A 22,903-nucleotide genomic window follows, 5' to 3' on the forward strand; every position below is an offset into this window, starting at 1 on the left:
GACAAGGTATTCCCAGGTGACGGTTACCCCACCTCTGGGTTTAGCACTGCATTCTCTTTATCAGGAAGTCTCTCCTAAGAAAATTGATAACTCCTAGTCCCTGTCAAGGTCCTTGGCCCCGAGGCCAGGTTCAGGCATAAGCTTTTGCAGAAACATTATCTCTGTCTTGTTCTCTCTCTCAGCACCAACTAGAAGACCCCCCCCACCAGGAACTAACATAGATTATATAGGGTTAACAGGGACTAACCCCCTGTGTGTAGGAAAAGTGCTAGAAGAATAAGGCCTGAGTGTCTGATAGGTGGTGTAGTGTGAAGCACCCAAGCTAACGATTGGTCAATAAGAACCAGAACAACAAACACAGTTAACCCTTACAATAAGAGAATAGGGGAGAGTGAGACACCAAATGGTGAAGCTGTAAACAGCTCAGAATATGGCACTTGACAAAAAATACCTTATGACAGATGACTCAAAGACATAGTGGCACACCTGTTCTGGGACACCACAAATACTTGCACTTTTTTCTGTGTTTTGGACCCACTCCTGGTTGTGATAAAATATTCAAACCAAATACTGACCAAAATACTGTGTCAGAAATAGATCTGTCATTAGACCATATATTGCTCTGTGTAATATGGGGTATACAGACAACAAATGAAAAACGTTAAGGGCCCCATGAATGGTCCAGCGCTAGTCCCTGTGGCCCTGGTTGCCATGTGCAATAGGCTTGGCAAACGAGTACCGATCGGTGGTGCACATACCGGTCAGCAGTTGGGGTGTGTAATACAGCCCTTACAGTTCTCCTATTGATAAACCATGTTGTTATGAATCTTTTTGCACCCCCTGCCCGATTATTTCTGTAGACAATGCACTCTTTATCAGTTCACATTTACGCTTTTAACTTACATATATATAATATACTTATGTTTTCTGCTTTTTTATATATATAGGCCATTCACTTTATTTTTGGATATTCTTGATGTGATGTCATAATACTAACTTTGTAATAATCCATTATAATAACCTATAAAAAGCCATGTTAAATAAAACCCGTTTCTTTGTTCTATATACACTCCTCAGGTAAACATAAGGACACTTCAGCCTTTAGGCTTTAGACGACTTTTATCTTTAATTATTTTTTTTCCCCATTTTGCCCTCTGCATTGCAGAATTTTTTTTTCCCTCTTCGCTAATGACCAGGCTGATAAGAACATCCTTTTCTGCAGTTTTGCTTCTTCCCACTTTAATGGCCTATCTTGCTTTGTAAGCAATGTAGACAGAACGCCCGTTCCATCTCCCCAGCAATCATTCCTCGCTTCACTGTCCAGGGACAAGATTTATCCGAGACACCAAGCAATTTATTTGTCTATTTTTGCACACATACGAAATGTGTAAAGGTTGCAAAAAAAAATAAAAAATTAAAAACCTTGTGTGTTAAATCCGCTTTTTTTTAATCAATGCGCGAGCGTTTGAAAGGTTTTAAGCTACTCCGTCGTCGCCTTTAAATCTTCTCCTAATATTAAATCTTCTCTTGCTTTCAGATGACAGATCTACGGTGCTATTGACTGATGCTGACTTTGGAGAGTCATCAAAACAGAAGTCATTAACTGTCACTCACACAGTGCATTACCAGTCCGTCTCACAGGCTACCGGGCCCCTGGTCGATGTGTCAGATGCCCGGCCTGGAACAAGTAAGTGTTTCTATATTTTCTCTCTCTCTCTCTCTCTCTGAAAAATGAATAAATATATATATATATATATATATATATATATATATATATATATATATATATATATATGCTCTCAATATTTACTGTATATATTTTTTGTTAATTACTTTATTTGACTTTATTACATTTTTTTGTACACAAACTCTTCCTAATTCTCATTATAATTGAAAAAAATTTATATAATTATCAGCAGGCAGGAAAGCTCATTGTTAATAATTAGCCTTCATAAAAGAGCCAGTGATCAGCAGAAAAACAAGAAATCTCTTATTCGTCGACTGATCACATCTTTTGTGCAGGTGTTTAATTCGTCACCATTTGGCAACAGAGATTAACAGAGATTGTAATCTCGACTCCAATCGTTTGGCATTTGAATGCTGGGGCTGAAGAAGTTGTATGGCTATTTCCATGTTTTCCCGGACTCTCTAGGGGCCTGCATCCAACTTCTTCAGCCACCAGTATTCAAATGCCAAACGATCAGACTCAAGCTTGCTCGAGTTACACTCATCTCTAGTTGGCAACACCTTGTCCTGTGTGTCTATGATGAAGTTAGTAAACCGCACAATTGTGTAGGCCTTGTAAAGGTTCTGCAAATAAAGGCTGATCTCAGTTATCAAGAGCTGCATCTGGCTGTGTTATAGGGTCCTAAATCTCATTTATAGGCAAACACAATGTAATTACTAATAACACACGTATAGTTGTACCGCTCATGTCTTGTATTGGTCACGTTGAGCAAACATCTACAATGCAGGGGGAAAAAAAGAAGTAAAACTTTTAGAATTAGCTTGGTTTCTTCACTAATAAAATGTGATCACATTTATAATAAACACAGTATGACTGAATCTAGTAAGTCACTAAATCCTAGATGACACTAACACTGAGGTTCAATTACTTTTTTCCCTGCTTTGTGGACGTTTACTCAATGTGAACAGCACAACTGTCTGTGTACTATTAGATTATTTACAGTGTCTTTGTCTATAATTGTGACTTAAAGTACACTATAACTTATTCACCAGTGCAGAAATTCAGGTCATTCTAAGGGGTCCACTTACTCTTTATTTTTGGGCTGTGTTTGGCCTCTAATGTGATGGTCAGCTGTAGCCTATGGAGAGGATTTGTAAGTTTAACATCTATAGAGATTTGTACTTGTTACTGGTAGCTGGGACATTTGTTTTAAAAGGTAGAGATTCCTGGTAAAACCACACAAAACCACAAACGAAACAGTGGAAGAAGAAATTATAAATACATCAGTATTAGAAACCCTAAGAAGTCATTTCCTGAACCGTATTTTCGGATTCTAACATTGCATCTATGCGCTTAGTGATTGCTGTGCGGGCATTAGGACCGGCCCTACAAAATGCATCTTTTAAGCCTGAACCTACGAAGATAATGTGTGCCCATCCCCCTCCCCCTCATTACAGATTTAGTAATTTGCTCATTTAAAGCTTGGTAAATAATTGTTAATCCCCTATTCAGCTGGAATTCTCTTTAATAATGTATGGAGTTATTTTCTCCACCGTGGAGCGCTAGAAGTAATTGTTTGAAAGCCTGATAATAGATAACCCTTTCATACACAACTGCGGCATGCGTATTTCTCCACTATAAGGCTATGTTCACACGCTGCTCAAACAACAGCCTTTCCGTGTGAAGGGCTATTGTTTAACCCTAACTACAGCCAGAATTAATTATTATGATCATTAATACTGGTCGCAAGTATCATTAAACAATGGCTGTTAACGTTTAACGGCCATTGTTTGTACAATGTGTGAACATAGCCTATCAGTGATCCTGATCATCGGCTCCAGCTAGGCTTCATCTAGCATTGCATTGATATTACAGTGGCCACTACTGGGGGAATGTGGTATTGCAGGATGCCCATTCACATGCACAGGAGATCACGTAGTACAGGGTCTAGTAAAATCCTTCAGCGTGGTAGCCATTCACTAAGGGGGGATATATGAAGACCGGCATACTCTTAAATTAGGCCCTTCTCCATTTTCCACGGGCAGATTCACTAAGAGGTGCACACCTCATAGTTAATCCGGCAGGCCGGGCACCCGAACCTCTGTTCGGGACAACAAATCTACTCCTGCTTCCAGCAGGTGTAGATTTGGATTATGATTTACACCTGCGAACAGACGTTAATCATGATAAATTAGGTGCTGAAGGAGGCCACACCTCCTCCCGCTTTGCCGTGCTCCCCCTGCCTGCCTATGGGGCGCGTGGGGGATACGGTAGGCGTATGCCAGGGAGAAGGGGCAAATCTGCGCCTTCTCCCTAGCGCATGCCTGGGGCGGACCGTAAAGTGTTTCTTTACTCTAGCTAATAGTAGGCTATGGGACTATCCCTTTAATTCCAAAAATCTTAAATGTATGTTGAAAATCCATTCCACACTTTCATTTTTGCTGAGACAACTTTGCAGTATAAAGGATTCCATGGCTTATATTCCTATTTTTAGACATTTTTTTATTTTATTTTTGAGAATAGAACTAAAAAAAGAAGCGAACGCTAAATAAACAATGTATAAGTTTATTCACTGGAGCCTCAAGACACCTCAGCAGGGTGCGGAGAATCACAATAGGATAATAGGGAAGTTGTGGGGGTAAAAAGTCGTATTATTTCTGTTGGCTCTGTCTAGCCAGGCTAAAAATATACAGCCAGTCTCTGCAGCCGACCTGACATTTACAGACGTGAGGGAATTCTCTGAGAGTCAGAGCAGAGAGAAGTACTTCAGGGAGCGGATGACTGATGAGAAGGCTGCCGTGTAAAGGAACGCTCGGGCGGTGTAGGCACATATATCAGGCACGGGGACTATACACCTGGAGGACAAGAATGTAGATGTTGTGTTTCTCGGCCTCTCTGGGGGATATTTTTTAGATTATTTATTGTTCAGTTTACAAAAATAAAAATCATGTTTTTTAAAAAATGGCATCATTACCCTTAAAGCTAGAGGCAAAGCTGGTTATGGAAACATAAAGCACTCTGATGTCCTCAGAGGACTGTGTCGGAGATAGGAATGGTGGGATAGAATATGAAATACTGAAGTCCTTGAGTCTTTCTCTTCTGTTCAGTCACTTCTCGGTTATTCTGGTTTTTGAAAAGTCGGTTTGCAACAAATATGGCCGCCAGCTCTTACAGGAATTGCTGCGTAGATAGGCACTCAAAATATCTAGGTGCCGTCCCCTAAGGGTATGTTAATACATGGTTGTGAAGGATATGCCTCAGTGCCATTTCTCAAAAGAAAGGATCCGCTAATTACATCATAACATGTTGCAGCCTACCGCACATTTCCTCTCTAGCGGCCGCTACAGGACAAATATGGTATGACATTCAAATTTAAATCGGTAATTCTTGCGTTATCTGTTAGTTCTGTAGTCAAGTCTCTTTTCTTTGGCTAAAAAGGAGGTCAAGAGGCGTGGGAGGAGTTGATAAAAGGTCCATATACCCTGCCTACCCTGCATACCCTGGAGTGAAACCTATGGGAAAGTGTTGCATGTATCACCGGTAGATAAGTCAGCCTGTCCCAGTCTAGATTCTGGCCCAGTCTAGATTCTGGATGGTTCTGTTTTGTTATTTTCTCATTTACATCCTTTTTTTATTAAACAATTTTTCTTTTTTTACAGATCCAACCACTAGGAAAAATGCAAAAGCCGGTCCGGCAGCCCGCAATCGATACGCAAGTCAGTGGACACTTAATAGACCCCACCCCACTATATCTGCGCACACACTAACAACAGACTGGAGGCTGCCAACTCCAAGAGCTACCGGATCAGTAGACAAGGAAAGTGACAGCTACAGTGTGAGCCCATCACAGGACACAGGTAATTTACTGAGTTGTTTCCTGCCATGTGGCAAACATGTGACTTCTCGCACCCATAATTTAAGCTTGTGTATAATAGGTTTCTATTACACAAATTAGGTCATTTGTTTGCAGCACATCCTGACTTATGCCCTGAAGCTGCTGAAAATCCTCACTTCCTGGTCCACTCTGTCACCACTCCTCTGTCCTCCCCCTCCCTTCTGAGACAGAGATCACATGATGTCTGTCTATTCCTCTCTCTCTTTCTCATCTATGAAGATGAATAAATATATAGATAGACTTAAAGACAGTTTGGTTCCAAGATGCAATGCATGCTGGGAGGTGTAGTTTCCTGGCCGGGTGCTATGATGCTAAACTGGTATCATTTTTAAGAGTTTAAATCTGGTGCTAGGAGCAGCGTAGACAAGTGGGAAAGGTGTCAAACAATCCGTGGAAGATTGGTGAGTGCACCTACAGTATATGCTTTTTGTGCATTTTATTTTTTTATGGGAATGCTGGAATTCCTTTTCAAGGAGTAATGTGTTACCTGGAGGAGATCACATATTAAGTTTAGTAAGGAGACTAATAGGCTGTGCAATCTCTGGGGAAATCTTGCTCACTGGTGCCCTCTAGTGGAAATAGCTTCCCTGTAAGTCAGTGCTTGATCTCTTACATGACTGGCCACTTAGAGCACAACTTGTCAAAAGCACTGGTTATGCACTGAAGCACTGAACCTTTGCAGTCCGTTTTTTTCTTCTGTTAACTTTTATGCAAAAAGCAGATGTATTTGTGTACATCTGTTTTGATCCGCTTTTCTATTGACTTCCATTATTAAAAAACAGATCAAATAAATGATCAAAATGCATCAGTTTTTTTAAGTGTACACAAAATTGTGGTTGACCACGTTTTTGTGTATGCAAAAAAGATGCATTTTTTAATCCTTTATTTATGATGGAAGTCAATGGAAAAATGGATCAAAACAGATGCACACAAATGCATCTGTTTCATCTGTTTTTTGCATGAATCGGAAAAAAAAAAGATTGCAAAAACGCAGCATGAACCCAGCATAAGTTAGAAACCCTCCCTCCCTCTTATTTCATTTTACATTTTGTGGATGTGAATCTAAATCGGAGAGGATAAAGATACATATATATGAGTGGCAAGTGTACCTCTTCACTTGAAGCAATGATCCCAGTGATCGGCTCTAGTTCTATTTCATCTGGCTCCAAGTTCACCCTGCAGTGGCCGCTACAGGAGGATTGTAGTATTGCATGATACCCTTACAAGTGAATGGGAGACCATGTAATACAAGATCTGGGTAAATCCACCAAGTGTATTAGAGCTGGTCATGAGACATTCCTTTAATTTTATAAAAATACTAACATATGGTAGGACTGGGTGATTAATCAGATTAATTCACCCAGAATTTGAGAATCTATTTGATTTTCTTTGAAAATGGTAAATTCGATTTTCAAAAAAAAAAAAAAAAAAAGTGCACTTTGACCTGCAGGGGGAGCAGTGGAGCTCTGGGCCCGGGCGGTATGGTTACCAGCGGACTCCAGCGTTACCACGGTGTGTAACAGAACCTGGAGTGGCAAGCTGATCCTCCTGCAGGTTAAAGTGCCCCCTGCTGGATCCAGCACTGCTGCATCCACACAGTTGAGATCCCCCACCGCCCGCACCCAGGAGATCCCGACCACCTGTACACTAAGGATCCCCGCTGCCTGCACATAACAGCAGCAGTATCTGGGCACTGAGGAGCCCCAGGGCAGAAGAGACACAGAACGGCAAAAGGTGAGGACCTGGCACAGCTCCCCATTACTGCTTCTGCTGCTACAACTTCCACAACTATTTCCACTACTACTACTCCCACTACTGCTACTCCCCTTATCTACTACTACACCCCTCATCTACTATGCCTCTACTATTTTTTAAAAATTGAGTTTTTATTTTTTGGCCATATCGCCCAAATAGGCCATATCAGGGGTGCCCCTTTAATAAGAAAAAGTCAACAACCCCTTTAAGGATGTCTTGACCTACTAACAAGACCCTCACGTCACCTGTCTCTGTATAAGCCCATAATATTCTGCAGACACATTAAACCTTCTCCCTCGGATTCCTCCAGCCAGTAAATCTGTTATATTGCAGTTCCTATGGTAACTTCATTTATCAGCCCCTCCGACAAAACTAGATTAGAAACTCTATTACGGTCAGATACAAGATTATTTCTGTGTGTCTGAATTGCTTTGTCCGTGGACTCAATCGGCCGCCTGGGATTTGATATTTGGGAAGGTCCAGCCACATACGAGACGTCCTCCTCCTGAATGTAAATGTGCCGCGTCGAGGTGATTTCCCAATTGAAATACGGCCTGAGCCAATAAAGGGATTACAAGGAACAACAATTGATTTTCTTGTAAGCTACTTACCAGATGAGAAATTGCCTTAATATTAGGGGGGATGATAAAGCAATTAAAAATCGTATAGATTAAGAGGCCGTGTTCACTGCGCTCCAGAATCGATCACGTTATGCTGTTTACTGCCCGAAAGATGGTGAAAGTACCTTGTGTTTTCATTAGGATAAAGGAAATATTTAAGATTCTGGATTATCAGGTACAGTATTCTGGACACACGCCTCGTGTCCATGGGCATTACTGCCGGGGTAAAAGGCAAGCAAGAGCCATAGGGCCCAATAACTGAGAGGCCCCATGTCTGTACAGAGGTATGGTGCTGTCAGTGATGAATATGGATGATGAATGGAGAGGTGAGATATTCATTTTATGTCATATACAACCACATTTGCTGCTGTGTGATTTATTGCTTTATCTCTGTATTGTGGCATTAAACATGCACGTGCTGTGCTGTGATGCTTGCTTTTTTATTATCCCTTTACTGTTACATCACTGTGTGTTACCTGCAGATGACATTTTTATGTCCATTATTCTTATGATGTCATTGTTTACATGGTGACCTTTTCTGTAGGCATTGCTCTTGTGCTATGATGACATAATACCCTTCTCATCCCTGTGCTGCAACTTCGTTAGATTAACCCTGTAGTGTGATATCACTGTGTGTACTATCCTTGTACTGTGACATCACTGTATTATCCCTGTTACTGTGACATCACTGTGTGTATTATCCCGGTACTGTGACATCACTGTGTGTACTATCCTTGTACTGTGGCATCACTGTGTATTATCCCTGTACTGTGACATCACAGTGTGCATTATCCCTGTACTGTGAAATCACTATGTGCATTATCCTTGTACTGTGACATCGCCATATGCATTATCCCTGTACTGTGACATCACTGCATGCATTATCCCTGTACTGTGACATTACTGTGTGTATTTTCCCTGTACTGTGACATCACCACATGCTTTATCCCTGTACTGTGACATCACCACATACATTATCCTTGTACTGTGACATCACTGTGTGCCTTATCCCTGTACTGTGACATCACTGTGTGTGTTATCCATGTACTTTAGGGAGGCTATTTGTATTGTAAACGTGTAAGGTAGCCATGGTAGTGTGGTGTTGTTCCTCATTTTTCTATTGGCTCTCATGATTATGAGGGCCAAGGCCTTGTTCACAGCACCAGTCTGATCTCTATGATGCCCACTTCAGATGCCAATGTTTCAAAGATGGTAAATGCAGCCATGATTTTGTGGTGAATGCAGCCATGGTTTCATTGCAATGTGTTGTTTTCTTCTAGACCGAGCTAGAAGCAGCATGGTCTCTACAGAAAGTGCCTCGTCCACTTACGAAGAGTTGGCAAGAGCCTATGAGCATGCAAAGATGGAGGAGCAACTGAGACACGCCAAATTCACCATCACAGAATGCTTCATATCAGACACCTCATCAGAGCAACTGACTGCAGGGACTAATGAGTACACGGACAGTCTGACCTCTAGCACGCCATCAGAGTCCGGGATATGCAGATTTACTGCATCACCTCCTAAACCTCTGGACGGCGGAAAGGTGCAAAATATGGCAGCTCCAAAGGCACATCGGCCAGGTAAGTGCATCTTGGTTGTCTTCTGGATTTGGAACTACAGACTGGCACCCATATGACTTCCTGTTTTATTGACCACCATTTGAGTTAGTGTAGATGTGTGTTTTTAAGTGGCTTCTGCAAGGTCCGCATCCTTACGGTAGGCTGCTTTTCCCTAACAAGATACTCTGGAAAAAAAAGAATTGTCTTTAAATCATTTGGTGTAAGAAAGTTATAAAGATTTGAAAATTACGTCTATGTAAAAATCTACAGTCTTCCAGTACTTTCCTAATAGACCCAATTTCTTGCCAGGTTCACAAGGACAAACAGAGGAGAATGGGGCATCATTGGCCTTTCTTCCTAGGAAGCCATGTGTACCCATTCCAATGCAGATTTTATGTCTGTACATGCACCAATCCATTAAAACCTTGTAAAGGACTATGATACCCATAGGGGAATCTCATACAGTATCAAGTTGACTATTCTCTTGATTGACAGAATATTTTAACACTGGACAGGGAGAAAACCTAACATCCTTTAAGGTTCCGCTGAAACCAACACGACTACCAATGAGCCATGTCCCCTACCCCAGCACTAGTATAGCATATTCATAGGATGTATGGCGTATCTTATGACATCTAGGAGAGAGGATTCCTGTATTTCTTGCAGATAGCTTAGTGTGTCCACTTGGTTATATCTCTTACCTTCCAGAGACCCCTGTGGTTATGTGGTTCCCCTCTAAACAGAGCTAAGAGGGGCCACACAGCAGAATTACATGCAACCCTGCAAGACAAAGTAGCCAGAACTCTCCTCTTTTAGCTGGCTTATTGCCATTGGGGGTAAAGGGGGGGGAGGTGCTATTTAGTTTGGGCAAAATCAGGTTTCAGCACTAATAGGAAATCATACAGAAGACATTATCCCTTTAAGAGGAGACTCTGCAGGTTTCCGGCTTACTCTTTTTAGCAGATATCACAGCGGGTATAGGCGTTCTTTATTTGCCGCTCTCCTCTGTGTGTAAACAATGGGCAGAACCAAAGGGGTGACATTTCGTAGACTCTCTCTAAACAACCCGCCTTTTCCATTGTGCCAACACATGCGATTTACCTGTCAGCCGGAGACATCCGGAGACTCGGGGTTATTTTTAAACCTGAGGATTTTCATAACAAGAATATTGTGGAAACAAAATTCTGCTGCTTTTTACTTGTCAGAAAACCAACCAACCATCAAATAGTTTGACAAGCAGCAGCTTTAACGGCTTAACATCGGACCGGAACTTTCTTTCATTATATTCTAGAATTTTTTTTTTTTTATACTTAGTCCAAAAAAGTGTCTACATTTTAATTTCATGCTTTTGTAATTTTAATTGTTCCTGGCAGACGCTTTGTATTAACCGTATCTGACAGTATATTAATGGGCTCGGAGCGGTGAATAAGACTGGAGCAGAGTTCAGAATTTCTTTTGTGTCACTCCAGGAGAAGCCAGGGATTTATAAATCTCCTTTCTATAGCACGATCTTTAGTGCCTGATGCAATACAGTCTATTGATGCCGTCCCTTGTGTTGTATCATAATCAGTTTTGCGGAACTTGATGAACTGTTTGGGTTCCGCAATGTTTTCTAAACCCAAATGATCGGCATTTGATGTTGGATGCCGTCCTAGGGCTGCCAGAAAAACATGGATACATCCTATGGCTTATGGCTGTATCCATGTTTTTCAAAACTCCCTAGGGTGGTATCAAACTTCTCCAGCCGACGGAATTCAAATGCCAAGCATTCAGCTTTGGAGAACATTGCCAAACCTGAACAATTTAGCGAATTCGCCCATCACTAACCAGTTAGTATCCTGAGGAGCACAGTGGGATGTAGTGCAATTGTATTCCAGGTGCATGGATTGGGGTGCCAGTGAATTTCATTTTAATAGGAACCAGTGATGTACCCCATGTGACTGAATCAGTCACACACTCCTAAGGCATTACTGTGCTATCCTGCCCTGGAGTGAGTACATAGCTTAGCTCATCTATGTTATATGTTACTCGTATCCCAGCCATTAAACCCTTTGACATACACAGGGTGCGTTTGCATCTAGACCCAGGAACCTAAGGGGGTCCATCAGGTCTTTCCTTGTTATATGAGGAGACAGACACTATATATGAGGCATTATAGTTAGGGGTCCAGCTAAGGATTTTGCATTGGGGCAGTGCATCTCTTTATTATGAGAACTCTCCACCCTTTAATTGGATTATAGAGTTTTCCTCTACAGTTAAGAATAAGGGAATCCCTATAGCAGGTGGCCCTTCAGCTGCTGAAAAATAACATTTGCCTCGATTGCCAAAGGGCCACAGGTTGTGCACCACACTGGGGACATAGACAGGACCTAAAATAAGAATGATGTTAGACGTGGAAAAAAATTGATATTGTTGCAAATGCATGACAATTCCACAACAAAATGTGCATGTATTACATGCAGCAGTTTGTGGATTTACCACATGGGGTGAGATGCACATTGGAAATCTGGACATGTCTGCGACTGAAGGAGCATGCGGCAGCCTGACAGCCCCATCCTCACGGAATAAAAGGAATTCTGCAGATCTAAGCCCCATCCATATGTATTGTATTGTAATGTACTGCAGAAGTCTGCACCGCAAATCCACCCTGTCTGAACACGCCCTAAGGTGGTTGTTAGGGCACACTGAGCGTTGTCCTAGCAACAGTCGATGCTGTAATGAAAGAGAAGATATTGTACTAGATACAGAAGTGTGCTAACACATTATAAGAGGACTGTGTGAATGGTAGAAAAATGATTTCCTCTCAGTACATCTTCCACTGCAACAATGAGATAAATTACACATTAATGGAAATGTAGCAAAAAAAAAAAAATCTTTACAATTTCTACAGTATAAATCAATGCAGCAGAAACGTCAGTGATAAAACTAAAAAGGTATGGATTCTGAAATGCAAAGAGGTAAAAGATTGCAGAAGATTCTTTAGACATAGAAAAAATTCTTTAGCCACAATACTATATTATAACTGTAATACTGCTCCCTATGTACAACAATATAACTACTATAATACTGCTCCTGTATACAAAAATATAACTACTATAATACTGCTCCCTATGTACAACAATATAACTATTATAATACTGCTCCAATATACAAGAATATAACTACTATAATACTGCCTCCTATGTACAACAATATAACTACTATAATACTGCTCCTATATACAAGAATAGAACAGCTATAATGCCGCTCCTATATACAAGAATATAACTACTATAATACTGCTCCTATTTACAAGAATAAAACCACTATAATACTGCTCCTATATACAAGAATATAACTGCTATAATACTGTTCCTATCTACAAGAATATAACTACTATAATACTGCTCTCTATATACAAGAATATAACTACTATAATACTGCTCCTATATACAAGAATATAACTACTATAATACTGCTCCTATGTATAAGAATATAACTACTATAATACTGCTCCTATGTACAAGAATATAACTACTATAATACTGCTCCTATATACAAGAATATAACTACTATAATACTGCTCCTATGTCCAAGAGTATAACTGCAATAATACTGCTCATATACACAAGGATATAACTACTGTATTACTGCTCCTATATACAAGAATATATGCACTGATAATACTGCTCTATATACAAGAATATAACTATTATAATACTGATTCTATATTCAAGAATATAACTACTATAATACTGTTCCTATATACAAGACTATAACTACTATAATTCGGCCTCCTATGTACAAGAATATAACTACTATAATACTGCTGCTATATACTAGAATATAGCTACTATAATACTGCTCCTGTATAAAAGAATATAACTACTTTAATACTGCTCCTATGTACAAGAATATAAATACTAGAGCACTGCTTTTATGAATAATAATAAAACTACTATAACACTGTGACATGACTATATATGGTCTGTCATGTGATGCACTTCATTTCTCACATAGTCTCTACATGTTGCTGCTCATCGATTGCTTTTCATGTTTTTAGCGGGTAATGGATTCTACCGCCAGAAGACACGCTCCGGGGCTTCATGTTCTGTCTCCAGTGACTATGAGAATGCTTATAGAGTGGTTTTATGGATTCCAATATGTTTTGCAGCCTTCTAGGACTCTTGCTGTTTACGTGGTTTAAACTCTGGGGAATGATGAAACACTAAAGATACATGCTTCCATCACGGATAAAAGATTACCCTGTTGTATGCCAAATACAGATTTGACCATTATCACCTTATTTCTAATCTCAATATGTTCAGACACATTACATAGTGCAAAGCTTGTGTTAAGTCTATGGGGCAAATATAGAAACTGTTACCTAAATAACATGTCGGATATTGTGGTGAATGGAGAAACCATATTTTGTCACTTAACTAAAGAGAAGGTGAGACGGGACACATCTTACTGTATCCTAATCTTAAAGAAAAGGAGCCTATAACACTATCTCTGTCAGTCCCGTGGACAGTGAATAGAGTGCAGGACATGTCAGAGGAGACTCGGGGGCTGACATTTTACTGGACAGGTGACAAATGGTAGCTGGTAAAGCCCTTTAAGGATAATTGTCCCATTATTGGGGATGCATATTGGATGGCGTACGGTCATCGTTTATGGCCCAAGAATATGGAGGTGGTAAAATGCTCTGGGCTCCGTAGACTATTTTGCTCGCTGAGCGTTGTGTAAATCACATTGGACAGTTCATTACTGCAGATGGAAGCAAATCCCATGTTCTAAGCTCTGAACTCTCCTGAAGGAAATGACCCTGAAGTGGCACCCAGGCTCTTATGGTGCAAGCTTAATATCGGCACTCTTCATGGTCAGTTACACATCGTCCTGATTTAGTGCGGGGGCAGGAGTCCTGCAGGGAGATAGGACGCCACTATTTATAGAAGTACCAGAAGTCACAGGAGGCAGTGAGCTGTAAACCCTGCACCACAGCCTCCATAATCTGTGTCAGCAAAGGTACACAGGTGTAGTGCTCCATGTAGAGAGTGTAATAAAATTGTGTTATGGTCATGTTGGGGCTGTAGTGTCCTATGTATTTAAAGTTATATTATGGTCGTGTCTTGTTAAGGGTTGTAGTGTTCTACTTATAGGGTGTAATAGAATTGTATTAATGCTCGACTCCAGCGTTTGGGTGATGTTGGGCGTTGTAGTCTCCTATGTATATAGTATAATTAGAGTAAGAGGTTAGTTGAGGGAAAGATCAGAAGCAACATGAGAAACTATTACTTTACTGAAAGAGTAGTAGATGCTTGGAACAACTTTCAGCAGATGTGGTTGGTAAATCTACAATAACAGAATTTAAACATGCCTGGGATAAACATATATCTATCCTAAGATAATAAGAAGGGAAATACTAAAAGGGCAGACTAGATGGACCCAGTGGTCTTTTCCTGCCAACAATCTTCTATGTTTCTATAATAGGATTGTAGTATGGTCAAGTCCAGTGGTCGGTCATGTTGAGGGGGGGGGGGGGGGGGGGGGGTCCTATGTATAGAGTATAATAGAATTGTAGCATAGTTATGTCCTGTCGTTTTTTTTATATATAGTGCATAATAGAGTTATATTTTGGTCATGTTCAATGGTGGTCCTATTGAGCTTGTAGTGCTATATACAGTGGTGCCTTGAATTATGAGCTTAATTTGTTTCAGGACTGCGCTTGTAATCCAAATCCACTCCTAAACCAAAGCAAATTTTCCCATAAGAAATCATAGACAATGCAGACAATTGGTTCCACGCCCCAAAAATAATGATTTATTATTCTGAATAACATGTAAAACAAATGAAACAAACATTCAGAAACAGCAGAATATGTGATATTATAAGTTACTGTACAGGAGAGGATGGGAAACACTATGGCGGACAGAGATGGCAGGGAGTATGAAGGAATGAGCAGGGCAGATGTGGGTACAGTATAGCAGCACTCTCTGTCCGGGGATATAGGGGTTACAGCTATGAAGAGATTACCTCCACAGTCCTGTCCCCTGATGTAAGCCCCAGCCTGAAGTGGATCTGCTATGATTTGGAAGGTGAGGGAGATTCCTGGGTCAGAGTACAGTGCTGTAGACCTCGCTATGCAGGCCATGCCCCTCCCCCACTCCCCCTTCCACCCAGTACAGGGAGCTCCTAAACCAAAGCAATGCTCTTAAACCAAGTCACAATTTTGAAAAACTGTGAGCTCTTAAATCAAAACGCTCTTAAACCAAGGTACCACTGTGTATATATGTGTATATATATATATATATATATAACGTAGAAAGGGAAGAGACGGCACTCCGAAATAAGGTGAAGGTGCATTTTATTCACCCAACATGTGTGGCAACGTTTCGACTCTGCTCTAGAGTCTTTCTCAAGAGCAAAACAAATTTATAAGGGCCAAAAGCCCAGATCACATCCAGTAAACCTACCACTAAGTAAAACGTAACTTTTAATCACTTTCAAATAGAAATAATAAGTATAAAGTTGTGCTCATTAAAATCACAGAGCTTCCATAACCTTCTACAGTGAATCAACCTATATCTGTATAGTCATAGTAGCTGCAGACTACTGACTACCTCGTAGTATATTACTATCTAACTGGGCTATGAAAGCAATGAATTTAAAATCAACCACACAGCCCCTCAACTAGTTTCACCCACACATGGGCTTCATCAGGAGGAGGGGCTGTTGAGGGGCTGTGCGGTTGATTTTAAATTCATTGCTTTCATAGCCCAGTTAGATAGTAATATACTACGAGGTAGTCAGTAGTCTGCAGCTACTATGACTATACAGATATAGGTTGATTCACTGTAGAAGGTTATGGAAGCTCTGTGATTTTAATGAGCACAACTTTATACTTATTATTTCTATTTGAAAGTTATTAAAAGTTACGTTTTACTTAGTGGTAGGTTTACTGGATGTGATCTGGGCTTTTGGCCCTTATAAATTTGTTTTGGTATTTGAACCATCCAGATTACCTACCTTTAGGGCACTTTATTTTTGGTTTGTTTTCTCAAGAGCAGAGTCGAAACGTTGCCACATGTGTTGGGTGAATAGAATACACCTTCACCTTATTTCGAAGTGCCGTCTCTTCCCTTTCTACGTTACTACTCTGAAGGTATCAGGGGTCGTGCACCCTCAAGCTGGAAGCATATTGACTGTAAGTCGACACAGTGGCGTTCTACCCCTTTATCTGTATATATATATATATATATATATATATATATATATATATATGGTCAGTAACGGTAGTTGGTATGTTGGTGGTTGTAGTGCCCTGTATATACAGTATGATATAATTACATTATAGCATCTTGGGGGTGGTAGTGCTCTGTATAGCATAGTATCTATTACCCTGATATAGGTAGTCTGTATAGTTTCTATAGTTGTGTGGCTGCCCCTTCTCACTCCTCTCTTCCTCTGATTTCTATATCCAGTATGATAATATACATGGCTCAGTTTCAGGACAGTCGCAGTGACAAAGGATTGTGAGAATATAAAGGCTCTTGGCAGCAGACGCTGGATTTGCAATATAAGGACTTTTCTTTGCCTGGGTAACTTTATATCTTGTACTGACTTAAAAAAAAAAGAATATTATGAAAATAATTGCTGGAGCCTGCGGGCACCATCTGCGCCTCTTCTGTATTGTGCCTCAACTTAACCCCTTGTGTTCTCATACACCCAGCACTCTCCTGGAAATGTCTTGGCTGATGCATTATATCTTCATCTTGTCTGGGGAAGTTGATGCTGTACTGAAGCCTTATTGTCCCATCCTCTGGTGTAGTGTTGGGAGGGGGTTAGTTACAGAGCCAGGAGTAGTAGTAGTTTGCATATAGTAAAGTTCTGAGCTATTAGAAAGTTATTGGGAAAGACGTAGTACGTCACCAATAATCTTGGCAGTGGCTACTTGGGTAGATAGATACAGGTTCACAGGAGAGCAGCGTTTATCAGATAAATGAATTGGTGCCAACAAACCAGACCTTGAAGGAATCCAAAGAATCTATAACAGTAAAAAAAAGTTGCAAGACAGGCAATTCAGGGAGTCTTGGGAAGCTCTCGTTCAGGGAGACGTCTTGGTTTCATCCTTGGTTCCGCTGGACGGTGAGAAGATCATTATCTTTCGCCTTTAAAAATATATGAAGTGGAAAATAGATCCTGGCCGGGGTGCCCTGCCTCATCATCGATGGATGATTTATTCAGCATTGTTCCATGTTCACCTGGACAAGCGCAGAGTCATTGTCTTTCCTTCCATAGACAATGCTGACAACCAAGGAAACACACGATCAGGTTCCCTATGAAGAATTAGTCTTAAATTTTACAAAGGTTGTTCCTTTAAGAATCAGGCACCATGGCCTGATACACAACTACTATTACTAATGCAGTTGCGTCATATGGTGATGCGATGGGGTTTCCCATGGGGTTGCATTAAATATATGGTTACTATTTGTACACAATTTTGAAAGCTGGCTGAGCCTTAGAGTAATGGTGGTGATCCAACCCATAGAACTTAAATGGAGGCCGCCTCCAACAGGTGGCACCAGAGAACAATTCCTTGTGAGGGAGAGCTATTTTGTATATTTTATCCCCCCCCCCCCCCAGGAAGCATTTCCTCCTTACACAAGCTTTGCAGTCTTCTCAAGCAGGAATATTACCCCGTCCATCCCGAAGACTATAGGATTTCATAACTGTCAGTATCTAAGGTCCTTTTAGGATGATCTCCAGTATAGATGGCTCCATTCTAGATTATGTTTTGGAGAGATCTCATTTACAGAGAGTAAGGGGGCGTGGGGGTAAGTCCGCCTAAGCCCAGTTTCAGGAATTCATTATCCTCGGTTTTATACTAGTATGAACTGTTAATAATGTGACTTGCTCCAAGCTACAGCGCACAGTCTCTGATGTCTTCATTGCTGCTTGGGAACATTGTGATATATAGCTGCATCTCTATGAACATCCCACAATAACTACATTATTGAGGCGTCACATGCTCTCCCTGTTCTCTACTTATTAATATGAAATGCAAAAATTATGGTTTTAATATCTCGAAATTCCAAACTGTTTTTATTCTCCATCTTGTATAGCTCCCATCGACTTAATACCAAATAGTCTATCTCCAGACTTAGAATTATGGAGGGTTCTTTTTTTTTTTTTCTTTGGTTCCCTTAACCGACAGCCTAAGAAAAGTTCCCTCATAAAGCAGTTTATGATCACATGTAATAATTCAGTATTTGTTATGGCACACTGGTTCTCCTGCCCTAGTGACACATTGATCACACTCTTCAGCTCATCGTAAAACTCGGGCTGCTTTTATATCTTCTGCCTTGCCTGCCTTGAATTCTTTTTTTCTTCGGATTTTTCAGAGACTTTGACTGCGCAGTCTGGAATAACAAAGACATTATCACTGATTCATGGTTTGACTTCTGGGAAATAACTTTTTGTACTGAAGAGTATCAAATATATCAGATAATAAACGTGTATTCCGTGCTAGTTTACACTGTGCGGCGCTGCACTGCAGATAACGAACCACTATGCCGCTCTATAGATCCAGAGGGTTCCGAATCCTCTACATCAATATGTTGCAAATATAATAATTGTGAATGAACTATAGCGCTATGGTCGGTACAGGGGTATTTAGTTGTATTGCAATAATGGTAAAGCGATGGTAATACGTATATATCTTATACTGGAGAAACCAGTGAAAAGAGGTTAGCTGTGAATGAATGAACAATCACAATCAGGTGGATACTGGGTGTGTGACTTTGTAACAATCTCCAATAGCGGTATACCGTTATCACACGTAGTGAAACTAAAGTAATTTCATATGCTTTGTGACAATGTCCTACCTGTGTTTGGCAACAAGTTCTCTCTGCGTTGGTTATCCTGTAAAGTTCATCTTGCAAGGTGCGGTGAGGGAAGATCCTTGCTATCGGGGTTGGGAGCGAGCCCCGGCCGGCGGCTCTGCTGCTACCAAATTCACCCGGCACAATAGAGTAAGTTCAAAGGAGTCCACGTTTAGGTGACGTCACTCTAGTGGATACGGAGGCCGATGTATGGCAAAAGAACATCTGATGTTCTTTTGCCATACATCGGCCTCCGTATCCACTAGAGTGACGTCACCTAAACGTGGACTCCTTTGAACTTACTCTATTGTGCCGGGTGAATTTGGTAGCAGCAGAGCCGCCGGCCGGGGCTCGCTCCCAACCCCGATAGCAAGGATCTTCCCTCACCGCACCTTGCAAGATGAACTTTACAGGATAACCAACGCAGAGAGAACTTGTTGCCAAACACAGGTAGGACATTGTCACAAAGCATATGAAATTACTTTAGTTTCACTACGTGTGATAACGGTATACCGCTATTGGAGATTGTTACAAAGTCACACACCCAGTATCCACCTGATTGTGATTGTTCATTCATTCACAGCTAACCTCTTTTCACTGGTTTCTCCAGTATAAGATATATACGTATTACCATCGCTTTACCATTATTGCAATACAACTAAATACCCCTGTACCGACCATAGCGCTATAGTTCATTCACAATTATCAAATATATCAGAACAGACTGGAAGAACATATTAAGTTAATGTCTTGAAGGCACATTGTTAAGAATAAAACTAGATAATTCCAGTACTGGTTCTTTCAAGATGTCTTAATGATGGACAGAAATGGTAGTGGTCTATAAGATGGGACCACCAAGCACCATGCCTATTCGGTTTTGACTTTTCCGAATGGAAGGTATTCCCATCTTATATCATAGTTATATCATAGTTAGATCATATCCACGGTGTCCATTGTATAAGGCATTGCTAAAACATTGTGGGAGCCCCCTGAAATCCTAGCAGTTGGCCACACATGGGTGCTCACACTGTATTTATCTTCTACAGATAGCCAAAAGTGGCCCTCGGCTCCATCCAGAAGGGATTTTAGGTTTCCCATCCTCAAGACTGTGAGGGGCCCCTTAATCTTGTGGATACTGGGGATAGGGCATAATTTGTTGAAATGGGAATACTTAGATTCAGATAAAAGACTATCCATGTCGTATTCAGGCAGCTCAAGAACTTCTTTGTGACGTGTACATACTCTAGGCTACCAAATAAACAATGGTTAACAACTAGAGATGAGCGAACCTCGAGCAAGCTTGAGTCGATCCGAACCCAAACTTTCAGCATTTGATTAGCTTTGGCTACTGAAGTTGGATAAAGCCCTAAGGCTATGTGGAAAACATGGATATAGTCATGGCTGTATCCATGTTTTCCAGGCAACCTTAGAGCTTTATCCAAGTTCAGCAGCCCCAGCTAATCAAATACCAAACGTTCGGGTTTGGATCGACTCGAACCCGAACCCGGTTCGCTCATCTCTATTGACAAACCATAGGATAAGGTCCCAATATATATTTCATAACACTTAATGGAATATGTGATACCTAAAGGCAGAGAATGGAATCAACTTGTGGCCCTGGTTCCTGAGGGATCACCTCCTCCATGTGAAGAGACCAGCTGTATAAGAAGTTCTTTTGGATCAATGCATTAGGGTTATGGACTTGATGGTGCCTTGTCTTCTTTTATTTTTATCAAATACAGGGGTTGGACAAAATAACTAGATGTCCCCCCCATTTTACACAGCCAAGATGAACTCTTGCTGACTCGCCCGCCATTACTGGTAGCGTTCCCTTTTTTTTCTCAGTCACGTGTCTTATTTTAAAACAGATGACCTCAACACTTCCAAATACTGTTTTCACAGACACCACTACCAGGTGTGCACCAACATTACTCTCGGCTGGAACTGATAAAGACCCAAATAAACACATTTTTAGAACACACAAATACAATATAAGCTATGTGACCAAGAAAAAGGGGGACGTTACCAATGATGGAGGGTAAGTCAGGGACATTTCAACTTGAGTATGTAAAAATGTAGGGGTTCTAGTTATGTTACCAAACATCTGTATGTAACTATGCTTTCTTACGACTTCAAGCTATTATTTGGTCACCAGCCATCACCTTTTTGTCCTAGACCTTAAAGCAAATGTACCATAGGGTACATCGCTGTAAGATTTTTACATGAAAAGACTGGCGTGGGGATGCTGGTGGTGTGGTCCTTTTTTTGATCCGCGCACAGGGCTGATCTATTCCTGGGCACCAGACCAGCCTGAAGCGCCCGCCCGCCTGCCCCTGGTGTGGTGAAACCCCTTCCCTCTATGATGCGGCTCCATTGATTCTAATGGAGCTGCGTCACAGAGGGAAAAGAAGATTGTCACACTGGGGGACGGCAGGGCCGCCTCCAGTGCTTAAGGCCGGTCTGGTGCTCGAGAGTAAACCGGTGCTGTGCACAGGAACCAGGCGGCAGTTCAAAAAAAGGACCGCAGCACTAATCTTAAAGTGATGTACCTGAAATAAGTTTAAAAAATAATTTTCAGACCTCTGACACTTGCTTGTTCATTTATACCTACAATCACCCCATGATCCAACATCTGCACACTGGTGGTAATCTCACAGAAGACACCAGTGATCCGATCACTCTTAAGATCTGTAGATAATGATGAAAAAAGCTGAAAGCTTAAACTAATCTGTTTTCCAATATCAAAAAAAATCTAATGTTCACATTTCACTTCCAAATCCGTCAGAGAAAATGGCTTTAAAGTTTCATCTTGGAATCTAATTACTGCGGGATATGCCGGCGGTGGGTATTTATAGCTCACTCCATAGTAAACACTGGGTTGTAGGGGTGTAATTGCTGTAGTGACAAGCTGCAGCTATTCATAGAGGATCCTCCAGAAGAGGCAGGAAGAGACTCGGCATTAATTACATTATAAATCACGTACAGTTATTCAGTTTTGGGTCTTATAGGAGTCACTCCCCCTGTCATTTCTTTTAAAAAACTTTTTGGCATCAAAAATACTGTATATTGCAAAAATAGACTGCCTGCAAAACTACCCTTGCCAGATCTCCTGTATAATAAGGGTGGAGCTAAAGACGTCTCGTGAATAGTTGCATCCGCAGTTAGGAGGTATCATAAAATCCCATTTATATACTTCTAGGCTGTGTTCCTTTAACCCCTTAACGACGTCATGCGACTGTCAAAGCTGACAGCTGCATTTGTATAGTGTATGTGGCCCCTGTCCCTGGTGTCTAGTGGGGGATCTCCCCCCTGCGATGCGATCGCAGAGGGGAGATCCGTTGTAGTGAGCTGACCGGGCTCAGCGTCGGAATGACGCTGATCCCGCCTCGGCAATCTATTTAGATGGTCTGCAGCAGACCATTATAATAGAGCAATAGAGCACCGTTCTGATGGATCGGAGGCTCTGTTATATACACAGCATTGATCTCAATGGGAGATCAGTGCTGTGTATATATATAGAA

At 41.1% G+C, this 22,903-nt stretch overlaps 1 protein-coding gene across 4 annotated transcripts in view; it reads left to right on the forward strand.

Annotated features, from left to right (window-relative positions):
• DSCAM (DS cell adhesion molecule) overlaps positions 1–22,903 on the forward strand; it is a 312,819-nt gene that overhangs the window by 284,026 nt on the left and 5,890 nt on the right. For all 4 annotated transcript variants that reach the window (XM_069945870.1, XM_069945869.1, XM_069945872.1 and 1 more), the window contains 3 exons: positions 1,538–1,687; positions 5,347–5,544; positions 9,238–9,540. In XM_069945870.1, the coding sequence (XP_069801971.1) occupies positions 1,538–1,687; positions 5,347–5,544; positions 9,238–9,540 (651 nt within the window). The remainder of the gene's footprint in view (positions 1–1,537; positions 1,688–5,346; positions 5,545–9,237; positions 9,541–22,903) is intronic.

Source organism: Dendropsophus ebraccatus, chromosome 11 (assembly GCF_027789765.1).
Source record: "Dendropsophus ebraccatus isolate aDenEbr1 chromosome 11, aDenEbr1.pat, whole genome shotgun sequence".
Lineage (NCBI taxonomy): Eukaryota > Metazoa > Chordata > Amphibia > Anura > Hylidae > Dendropsophus > Dendropsophus ebraccatus.